This window comes from Camelus ferus, chromosome 10 (genome assembly GCF_009834535.1).
Source record: "Camelus ferus isolate YT-003-E chromosome 10, BCGSAC_Cfer_1.0, whole genome shotgun sequence".
NCBI lineage: Eukaryota > Metazoa > Chordata > Mammalia > Artiodactyla > Camelidae > Camelus > Camelus ferus.
This window is the reverse complement of record NC_045705.1, coordinates 33,244,018-33,255,021: the sequence shown is the minus strand read 5'-3', so window position 1 is coordinate 33,255,021 and position 11,004 is coordinate 33,244,018. Positions and strand designations below refer to the sequence as shown.

The window sequence follows — 11,004 nt, the reverse complement described above, 5'->3', positions numbered from 1 at the left end:
GGCAGGATTTTACAAAAGTACTTTTAATGTAGTTAAGACTGGTGCCACCTGCCCCTGCCCGAGCCCCAGCACTGCTGCCTTCATGAAGCAGAGGTGAGCCTCGGGGCCGCAGATGGGCAGCTGGGCAGCTGGGCACCCTGCCCACCTCTGCTCACATGGTCGGCCAGCCCCTCATTTCTTCTTGGTCTTCACCAGCCCCTTCTGCACGAGGCTGCGGTACAGCTCCTGGATGTAGGTGTAGACGCACTTGGAGTCAGGCACTGCCAGCCGCACCATGTCATCGACCTCTAGCAGCTGGGCGCAGTCAGCCAGCTTCCTGAGGGGCAGGATGGGGTGGGGGAGGTGAAGAGCAGAGAGCCGCTATGTGCCAGGTGCTTTATCAAATGCTTCCCCTTGAATGGTCTCATTGACCCCACCCCTTTATCCTCAACGGGCAGAGGAGGAGCTCGAGGATTTTAGTGACCTGCCCAAGGTCAAAGTGAGCGACACAGCTGGGACTCAACGCCAGTCCTGCCTGATGCCCCTGGTCTCAGCTGTCCCGCCTGCTAAACCGCACGGGTGCAGCAGTAGGAGAAACCAGGGTCCTAGTGGAAATCCTCTGTTGAAGCTGAGACAGCTGGGCTGAAACCCAAGCCCAACTGGCCTGGGAGCTGGGGGAGGAGCACAGACTGGAGGATTTCGAAGAATGGGACAAGCTCCCTGCAACCAACACAGTGCTTTCGGCTCCTGGGTGGGAGCTGGGCTCCTCCAGCAGCAAAGCTGGTGGAGCCCCCTGGGCCCCCAGTGCTGGCTGTTCCATGGGAATCAGAGGAGAGCTCTAGAAGGGAGCCAGTGAGGTGTGATGGCTGCAGCAGGGGCCCCCCTTCCTTTGCACTCTGAATCGTCACACCAAACCCTAAGGGAGGTTCAGTCCCCTGCTGAGGGTCAGAGAGCTAGGAAGGAGGCAGATTTCACACTCAGCTCCTCCATCCCCACGCATCCCTGACACATTCTGCCCTTTTCACATCTGCTTGATGCTTCCTGTCGGCCCATCATCATCACCTGATTATTCCCTCTGCCTTCCTGTGGCTCTGCTGGCTTGGAACCAAGGCAAGGCAGCTGTAGGAGGACAATGACCCGTGTGCCCCACAGGCCAGGGACACTTTGTCAGGGCCGAGCCACGTGCCCTTCTGATGCCCTTAGAGCTCTCAGCCTGACTAGGAATTTCACTTTCAAATCCCAGTTCTGTCACGGCCGGTTCAAACCTCGCAAAACCTCTCTACTTATATCCAGGCTAGGATTGTCGTGAGAGTCAAGGAGATGATCCAAGGAAAGTACTTAGAATACCTGGTACCTAATCACTCCCGATTCACGTGACTTGTCATCACTGTTAATGGTGCTCTGGACCCCCCAGCACCCCCACTGCAGGGCACGCACCCCATCCCTTGGCAGGATAATGTGAAACTGGAAGGGATCTTCTGGACCATCAAGGCTGGTGGTTTTCAAATGGCATCCTTGATGCCCCTAGGGCCCTGTAGACATGCTACAGGGACCATCTTGGCAAGGGAGTCTGGGCTCTGAGCTGGTGTGCTCCAGAAACCCCTCCCAACCTAAAAAGGTCTCCCTTAAATCTGTTTAATGTGCTGGGCATTCACTTAATATTTTGGAAAAAAATTTTGGAAAGCACAGATCAATGTCAACCCTCTTGTTCTGCCAGTGGGGACACGCAGGCCCAGAAAGGGGAAGATTGCAGCCCCAGGCTTCCCTGCAGGATGGTGGCCAGGCCAGGACTAGACCAGAGAGCTCAGCCTCCCAGACCAAGGTGCTGCTAACATCTGCAGTGACTTCTTTCCTGTTCTGGGGCTTTAGAAATGCACTTAGCCATCCATTCTGGGGCCTCAGAGATGCCCTCATTGGCCACAGCATCTCTATAGTCCGGTCTCTACCAGGAGGCTCAGAAGCTTCTCCCAGGCTGGAAAGGATGGGTCCCCCAGGCCTGAGCTCCTTGGGAGCCCTAAGGGGCCGTGAGGGTGGGTTCAGGTCTTGCCAGTGGGTAGAGATGGAGGCCTTTGGCTGAGGCTGGCTGTGGTAGGAGTGCCTCCCCCTCCCCCACCACCCAGCAGCCATGTCTTTACCTCTCAGGTTCCCCCTTGGACCACATTGTTCCTCACATCCCTCCTGCCTGTCCAGTCCATCCCTTTCCCCATCCCACCCCACCCCCCAGCACCCAGCTGTGTGAGCCTCAGCAAGAAATCCCCCTTGAGGTCCCGCAGTGAGTAACAATTATCCTAACAATGAATGGTATCATTCATTATAATAGATAAAACCGCAGCTAAGACTTTTTTGAAGTGTTGACATAGCTAGGCAATGTTAGAAGGACTTTACGTAATTATTTACTTAATTCTCACCGTAACTCTGCCAAAGAGGAAATGTCACGCCAATTTCATTTGTTTGTTTGAGGTTTCTTTTGGGGGGTAATTAGGTTTAATTATGAAATTTTTTATTTAATGGAGGCACCCAGGATTGAACCCAGGACCTTGTGCATGCTAAGCATGCGCTCTACCACTGAGCTACACCCTCCCCACTTTATGCCCATTTTGAAGATCAGAACATGGAGGCTCAGAAAAGTCAAGTAACCGGTCGAGGGTCACACCGCGAACAATGGCAGAGTCAGAATCTGACCTCAAGTCGCTGCAAGCACCCTGTCTGAGACAGTGGGCCTGCCCCCCCTTACCCCTTACCCTGCCTGCATTTTCTTTATGGCACCTCTCCCTCGACATAATATTTCACGTGTACGTGTGTTTACAGTCTGTCTCTCCCTTTAGAATGTGAGTCACAGGCAAGCAGGGGTTTTGCCAGTTTCACCCACTGCTATATCTATGTCCTAGAACAGTTCCTGGCAATGAAAACACATTTATTGGCCGCACGAGTGTGTGGCCAGAGCCTCTACCTGAGCACCCCATACCTGATCCCTGTGAATCCGACACTTGCCGTCAGCATCCCTCGAGCTCCCACCACCTCTGCACACACCGCCCCCCACCTTCGCCCCCAGTGTGGCTCACTCTGCTGTGGAGAAGGCCAGGGTGAAGTTGTGCCGGCGGTTTGTGGGGTCCAGTGCAGCATAGTCAAAGGCGTCAGGGAAGAACTTGTGGATGAGGGCACAGAAGGCCATGCCACTGCTCCAACTGGATGAGAAGTTCTGGATGTCCACGTGCTGCGGGCAGGTGGGGCCCAGAAGCCTTTGTGAGCCTGGCCAGAAGGCCTGGACTTGGCCCCCTCTGGGCCTCCCTCCCTCTGGGCTTTGCACCACTCAGACAGCCCCTCACTGCTGCCCCAGGGATGGGTCCCTTGCTCCCTTGTGCACCTCATACTTCCTCGTCATGGCCCGGCACCACTCCAGAAGCATGTTCTTAACACCACCGATGGCTGCCCCAGCGGCCTTGGTGTTCCGGAACAGAGCCGTGGGGCCTGAGGCTGCCCTGTGCATGAGGGATGGAGAAGGCCAGGCCGAGAGGTGGGAGGGTCCCATCAGGGAGGAGACCCAGCCCCAGATGTCAGTCCTCCCACCCAGGCTGGGTCTGTTCCTACTGCCTTTCAGGCCTCCCCCACCCCTACCCTCCAAACAACCCAGCCCAGCCAGCTCCTCGCCCACATCCTACCCCCCAAACTTGTCCACGATGGCTTTGCGGTTCTGCGCACGGGGCATCCGGGGCCGTGTAGGGGCTGACACCCTGCGCTCTGGTGCCTTCTCTTTCTTCTTCTCCTGGGAGGGAGGGGGCTCCGCGGGACTCTGGGGCACGTTGCTGGGCGAAGATTCACTGTGTGGGAAGGTTCAGAGATGTGTGAGAGCGGTTGGGACCAGCCCCTCTGGGGTACAGGGAGGAGGCAGGGGGCTGGCTGAGGTGGGGGGGGGGTTCCCCAGAGTCTCAAGAGGCAGACGAAGCTGTGGCCCCCACTCTCGTCCACATTTCCTCTGTGCCCAGCACGGGGTGGGCTTGGGAAGGAACAGTGAGGCTCAGTCTAACTCTGGGGAGCATGTGGTCTGGTGGGGTGTGTGGGCAGAACTAGGGCACTGCTGTGGTCTGACCTAAGTTTGGATCCTGCCTTTGCCTCTTGTTTGCTGTGTGATCTTGGGACTGTCATGTCACTCCTCTGAGCCTCGGCTTCCTCATCTGTAAAATGGGGACAAGAATAGCTACCTGACAAGGCCGTTGTAAGGCCTGCGTGAGAAGGGGACGGGAGAGCCCACAGCCGTGCCGGCCACGGGACTGCCTGAGCGCTCAGGGAACGTTCACCAGCTACCTTTGCCTAAGAAGCTTTCCATGTAAAGGAAGACTTTTCTAAAAACTCAAGCTGTGCGAGGGGAAGGCTCTTATTTTGTCCAGCCCCCACCAGGCACCAGGCACCAGGCACTGGGCCGTGTGCTTTATACACGTACAGCACTTGAGCCGCACGAGAATCCCATGAGGTGGTGCAGTGGCTGTGCCCACTTCACAGGGGATGGGGGTGAAGGGATGCGGCCCAGGTCACACGGTGGCTAAGTGGCAGAGTCATCGTCCACACTCAGGCTTTCTGCTCAGGCCCAAATGGGTGATGCTGCCACGACGGAAGATAGCTGAGAGCGCCCATGAGGAGCCGGCAGGGGACCTGAGGAGGAGGCTTAGGTGGTGGGTGGGGGGCGGACCAGGTGTCCCCCCTCCTCTTTGCTCCCACACTCTGGCTCCTTCGGCTTTCTGGGCCCTGCCCTGGGGTAGGGGGCTGAAAACTATGATTCCTGGCACATCTCCAGAGCAGAGGCTGGGGAGACCCAAGCCCAGGGGGTGGTAGACTTTGAAGGGAGCAGGCGGTAGGGGGGATTCGATCTGGGGAGCTGGGGCTTGACATTACCTGGCTGAAGGACTGGTCTCCCCGGAAGCTGCGGCGTCTGGACTCAACCCTTCTAGGGGAAAGGAACAGGCAGGAGGGGAGCTGGGGCGACCCACGCCGCACTCCCCGCACGCCCTCTCTGGCGGCCCGTGCAGCATCCATGGGCCCCTGGGCTTTCACTCACCTGGGCTGAGGCCGCTGCCCTCCTCCATGGGGCTCTCAGGCCATTCGTCGGGGGAGCTGGGAAGCACTTCTGCCCCTTCCTCCGACTCTCCCTCCATGCCCTGGTCCTGCTCTTCATCGGGACCACCTGGCTCCTGGAACAAACATAATCTGCGTGGACTCGAAGTCACACAAGCACCTGTGCAAGGTTTTGTGAGGGCTTCAGAAAGATCTGGAAGGCAGCCTGGGGCCACAGTGCTGCATCCCCCACCCCAGGCTCTTGGCGTCAGTGGGAGGAAGACTGGACTTTCCCAAGGGCATGAAGCAGGGACAGGGCTTACCCCTGGGGAGCAGGGGACTCCGGAATGTTGTGCGGGCCTCCTCCCTCTTCTTTCTCACTCACCATCTCCTCCTTCACATCAACCTCCTGCAGTTCAGCCGTGGCCTCATCTTCCACTGCAGCCTTCTTCTGAGAGTCTGACTTGGCCTCTGGAGCACTGGCTTTCTCCTGGGCTTCAGCCTTGGCCTCCTCTTTCCCTTCAGCATCCTTGCCTCCAGCTTTGGCTTCCTCCTTCCCTTCGACCTCCCTGCCTCTGGCCTTGGCCTCCTGCTCCCCAGCAGCCTGCTTTGGCTCAGCCTTGGCTTCATCATTCACATCGCCTTTCTCCCTAGATTCAGGCTTGGCCTCTTTCTCATCAGCCTTCTGCTTCTCAGAGGCCAACATGGCCTCCTCTTTGCCCTCAGCCTCCTTCAGTTCCAAGTTGGTCTCTCCTTTCTTGTCAGTCATCTCCTGAGGAGCCACGGTGGTCTCTTTCTTCCCATCATCCTCCTTTTGAAGTTCAACCTCTTCTTTGGATTCAACCTTGACCTCATCCAACCCATTTGCTTCCCCATGGAATTCAGCTGAAGTACTGTCCTCGGCTGGTGCCTGCTTTCCTGCCCCATCTGGAGGCCCCTCTTTGATGATCTTCTCATCTGGGCTTGTGGCCTCTTTCTCCGCAGAAGCTCCACCTCCCACCATCTCCGGGGCGACTGCGGTACCATCCTCAGGCTTCCCTTCCTTCTGCTCCATCTCTGGAAAGAGAAGACAAGCAGTCCTGGTCACGCCCCTCCCTGTAGCAGGTGAAGGCCCTGAAGTCTGGGGGCCTGCAGTTCAGTCCTGGGTCTCCCACTGCTCGGACATGTCACACAAGCATCCACTTTCCCTCTGGCGAAATGAAAGGGTACAGCGTTGCTTCCGTCAAAGTGGGGTGTTGGACCAGCCACATTTACTTGATGTTGAATGATGTTCACCTAAGAGCCCTCAGCAGGTTGTGACTTGGGCTTTAAAAAACACTGGATTGCATAGTGCCTTTTCAGTGATTTTGCCTCTTTTTGATGAAGCCTGTGAGGTGTTTACAACTCGATACTCGCATCCTGGACTCCTGTGGAGCAGTTGCTCCTCTCCCCTTTTTAATGGAGATAGTTAACCTCAGGCTACAAGTCCAAATTCTCTAGATAGAATTTAATAATACTGTTTTGATTTCATTGTATTTATTTTTATAGTTACTTTCTATTTCTGGCCAGTGATAGTGAGTTTCCATGTCCAATAGTGATATAAAGTTTCTTTTAAAAATATATTTATTGAATTTAAAATAAGTTCATTCAAAGGTAGATATTCAGGAAAGCAGGATACAAAATACCTAAATCACGGAGGTGGTATGAAAATGCCTGGAATTTGGGAAACCCTGGGCCAGCTTGGTCTCTGGGTCTCTGCCAGTTCCGCCAGCCTGTGTGTGGTTCTCTGAAGAGCTGGACCTGGGCCTGGAAGAGTTTCTTTTGGTCAGGAACAGAAACATCCTCACCTTAACTAACCTCTGCAGGGAAATCTGACCCTCCAACTGCGGGGGGTGGGGGGAGGAGAGAGAGACTACAACACTTTAACGTGAGGTTTCCTATTCAGGTACTGTATATACAGTTAGCTCTCTGTATCCGCGGCTTCTGCACCTGTGGATTCAACCACAGATGGAAAATATTTGGGAAAAAAATTCCAGAAAGTTTGAAAAAGCAAAACTTGAATTGGCTGCCACTTCAACTGTTTACATAGCGCTTACATTGTTACTAACAACTGTTTACATAGCATTTTCATTGTATTGGGTGTTAGAAGTAATCTAGAGATGATTTAAAGTATAAAGGAAGATTGTGTAGGTTATATGCAAATATTACCCCAATTTATATAAGGTATCTGAGCATCTGCAGGTTTTGGTATCTGCAAGGGATCCCAAGACTATTCCCTGACAGGCACTGAGGGAAGACTATACTGCATGACCTATAAAAACAGGTGGGTAGGGGGACAGGGCCAGCTCCTTCATCCTTCTGCCCTTCTTGTGGGGGGGGGGTCCTGTTTACAGAGAAAATAATCCCCAAATAGTGTTCAGGGTATGACTCAGGCAGTAAAAGAAGTAGACACTCCTGTCACTGGCTAAAAATACCTCCTGCTCTCTGCAGTGCCTTCGTCCTGGGTACAGTACCCAGAGCACCTGGATAATTGGGACAGAGGTGGGAACACAGGTATACGAGGGAAAGGGCCCTGTTCCTGCCACCCCCAGACTGGACTGCTGGGGTCCCTGGATTCGGTCCCCCACAATTTCCTAGGAAGCAGTCTGGGATTTTCAAAGATGCTCACGCTGCCCTCCCATTTCACCCCTCCCGCCAGAACCCCTTCATGGTTCAGCAGCTCCAGCAATGAATTGAAGTTAGAAACAAATGAGCCCGGGAGATAGAATATACATCAACAGGTAGCCAGGCGCCGGCCTTGACCCCCATCTCCTGTCACCCACTCTGAGGCCTGAGCATGTCTCTCTGCCTCTCTGGAGAGAGCCTCAGTTTCCAATGCAGTGACAGAATTGGTCTCCATCAGGTTTTCAAACTGTGTTCAGTAGAAAACGAGGGTCTTCTAAGATACTAGCATGGGCTGTGGGTGGGGGTCGGGGGAGATGTATTCTCTGGCTGAGGTTCCAGAAACAGCCTACTCTTGACCCTTTTAGAGACATACAACGTCATTAGTGCTTAAATCGATTCCAGATACCCCACAGGAAACAAACCTTAACTTCCGTTAGCTTTATTTATCTCACTTTTCTCCAAACCTATTTGACCATGGATTTTTTTTCTTGCTTTGTTTTCTCTTTGCTTTCTTTTCCCTGAGATGCACATACCACCCTCTTGAGCGATGCCACCTTTAGCAGCAGGAAGTGTGGAAAATGCTGGTCTACATGAGCTGCACAACCGTTCCTGCCCTGCGCTCCAGTTTGGCAGGTGGTCTGGAGCAGTGGTGAAAATCATTGATTCTGCAGCTTCCCACGATGGGATCCCAGATCCCACTGTTGGTTACTCCCACTGTGACCTTGAGCGAGCTGCTTACCCTCTCTGTGTTTTGATTTATGGAGATAAAAATAGGTCTCAACTCATAAGGATGGTAGAGGGTTAAGGAAGCCAATGCATAGGAAGTACTTTGAACTGTGCCTGGCAAAAAGGGCTTGCTCAGTATACATCAGCTGTTACGGTGGATGTCGGCCTCTGTCCAGCCCTGTGCCAGATTAAGGTCCTGACCTAGCCAGGAGGGCATTTAGTTGGTAAGATGAGGCAAAGAGAACTGAACACCAGAAAGATGATAACCAGCCCTTTTAATTTTTTATTTTTATTTCTTAATTTGTTTTTACATTTTGGGGGGGGTGGTAATTAGGTTTATTTATTTATTTAATGGAGGTACTGGGGATTGAACCCAGGACCTCATACATGCTAAACATGCGGTCTACCAATTGAGCTATACCCTCCCCACCCATAACAAGCCCTTTTTATGCCTCAAGGCGTGGAAGTCATTGGCTGAGACATAGCTGAGTGTTCAGCCACATGCTACACTCTCAGGGTGGAGGGGAAGGGCAGGCAGATGCATAGGGACACCTCAGCTGTCCTGCGTTCCTCACCTCAGCTTTCCACCCTCCAGGCTTGTCATAAATAGATGAGGAGAGAAGAAGCTCAGGACGCTGAGACACCAGGATGACACCAGGGTAACACCAGCCACGCCGGCACGAACAACACCATAGTAGCCCTTTACAGCCTGCACCGCAGTGCCCTACTTTCCTCCCCTAGTTACTTGCTCTAACCCTTCAGAAGAAGTCTTATTGCCCCCATTTTACAGATTAGGAATTTGAGGCTCCAGGAGTTGAAGTCCTTTGACGTAAAATCACAGGGCGATGAAATGGCCAAACCGTACTTAGAAGCCAGGTCTCCTGATAGCTGATCCAGGGCCAGTGCCAGAGACGTTGCCCCCACCAGCCCCTCAGCCAGTGTCTCTTCAAAGGCTCCAGACCAGGGGGAGGGGCAGCCCACAGGTGGGGAGGGCACTGAACATGGCTGAGGAGTGTGGCTCTCTTTCTAAGTGCACAGTAGGCCCGCCCCTTCCCCAGGAAGCCGCAGTTCCATCCCTGTTTTGTGTCCACCTCAGAGAGCTCCCCTCTCCCTCTTCCTGCTTTTCTTGGCAGACCAGAAGGAAAAGTACCCAGGAGCTTGAGCTCCAAGCTCCACATAGAATAGATGACACTTGGTGGTTCTGCTCATACCTCCACAACCCTCTGCCACCCCATCTGTCTTCTGGAGGTCCTGAGGCTTCTGCCATCCCCGACCCCAACCAGGAACCCTCCCTTGGAGACACCACTCTCCGCTGCTTGGAGACCCTGCCTCCCACCCCAACTGCACGAGGCCCTCTATACCACTGTCAGGGCCTCATGGCTGGCCACCTGCAGGCTACTCCATGGATGATCTCAAGATTTCCAGCACACCAGGGCTGAGTCTCCAACCTCTAGCTTCAAAAAAAGTTGACATAGTGGTGGCGAGAGTTAGAAGAGAGCCTGGATTTCTTCAACTGTGGGGCCCAGCTTAGAGGCTCCGGCCCTTGGAAGATGGGAGAGGGGTTGGAAGACGGAGAGGGGCACTTAGAAAGGGGCCCAAGGCTTCTCCTACCTGTAGAGTCTCTGCCTGGGGGCTTGGGAGCTGTCTCCTTCCTCTGGCTGAGTGGCCTCACTCCCGGGCTGTCTTTAAGCCCCAGTGGCTTCTAGCCCCCAGCTCTTCAGTCCCCGCCCCCACCTTCACCTTCCCCCACCTTCTACCCCACCCCACCCCCACTTGAAGAGCCTTGGGCTGCAGACGAGCATTGTTTACTGCCCTGTTGGTACAACACTTTCCCCTGGACTGGGAGGCTCGGATTTCCCGTGGAGCCCTGACAGGTGGCACCTTTCAATCACAGCCAGTCCCTCCCCCCGACCCTGGCAGTATCCACCCTGTGCTCATCTTCCTTCCCGATGTACTCTCCTGGCCCTGGCCACCCGGAGAACCATCTGCAGGCCCATGTGGAGCATGGTCACCAGCTGTCTGGTCTCCCCTGTCCATCCAGAGCCCAGGCTAGGGCTCCTCTGCACGCCCCCGACCCCTCCACACACCATCTTCCTCTAAATAGCCCTTTTTACTCTTCCTCAGACTAACACAGCTGCAGAAGGGTGGGGTAAGGAAGGGGTGAACGGGACAGCTGCCTAGGTGGGGGTGTGTCTCAGGGCTCCCAGGGGGCAGAGATTTGGAGGGGGAGGGGCAGAGGGGAGAAGAGTGATGGCCCAAGCTGCTGGATCCCTGGGCATTAGAGCCTAGAAAGTGCAAAATTGAGCTCTATTTTGAGCAGAAGGGACTGGTCCATGGTAGGCTATGAACACATTTTTGTACTGAATTGAGAGTTTGCTTAGAAAAGCAAAACATCTTTACCTTCTCTTAGGTACCCTGTGATCTAAGAAAGGCACTGCTTTTGCAGAATGTGTGCAGGGGGGTACCTCACCGCTTACAAAGCATGTGACTCCTCCCCCACCACCACCTCAGTCACGCTGGCCTCCTTCCTGGTCCTTCAGCAAATCGATTCTTTTTCATACTCAGGACTGTCATTCTTTGCTTCTGCTCCTTGCAAGATGCTTCTTTCTC

The 11,004-nt window shown here is 54.2% G+C and overlaps 1 protein-coding gene across 3 annotated transcripts; it reads right to left on the bottom strand.

Moving 5' to 3' along the window:
* Window positions 1-2: 2 nt before the first annotated feature.
* Window positions 3-10,139, bottom strand: SMTNL1 (smoothelin like 1). Of its 3 annotated transcripts, none has more exons than XM_014553528.2 (8): window positions 10,006-10,139; window positions 5,411-6,081; window positions 5,030-5,162; window positions 4,867-4,918; window positions 3,639-3,797; window positions 3,344-3,458; window positions 3,042-3,193; window positions 3-316 (listed from the first exon to the last, which is right to left on the bottom strand). In XM_014553528.2, exons 2-8 carry the CDS (start codon window positions 6,077-6,079, stop codon window positions 172-174), a joined length of 1,425 nt encoding a protein of 474 aa, XP_014409014.1. In that variant the 5' UTR covers window positions 6,080-6,081; window positions 10,006-10,139; the 3' UTR covers window positions 3-171. The 3 variants fall into 3 exon arrangements, with proteins under 3 accessions (XP_014409014.1, XP_014409021.1, XP_032344598.1); XM_014553535.2 differs by having other exon boundaries at window positions 4,867-4,915; XM_032488707.1 differs by lacking the exon at window positions 3,344-3,458.
* Between the last annotated feature and the right edge of the window lie 865 nt (window positions 10,140-11,004).

Coding starts and splice junctions, on each gene's coding strand:
- SMTNL1 (XM_014553528.2), bottom strand. CDS start 6,079: ATGGAGCAGAAGGAAGGGAAGCCTGAGGATGGTACCGCAGTCGCCCCG. Junction 5,163..5,410: donor TTGATGTGAAGGAGGAGATG/GTGAGTGAGAAA, acceptor TGTTTGTTCCAG/GAGCCAGGTGGTCCCGATGA. Junction 4,919..5,029: donor GGGCAGCGGCCTCAGCCCAG/GTGAGTGAAAGC, acceptor CCTTTCCCCTAG/AAGGGTTGAGTCCAGACGCC.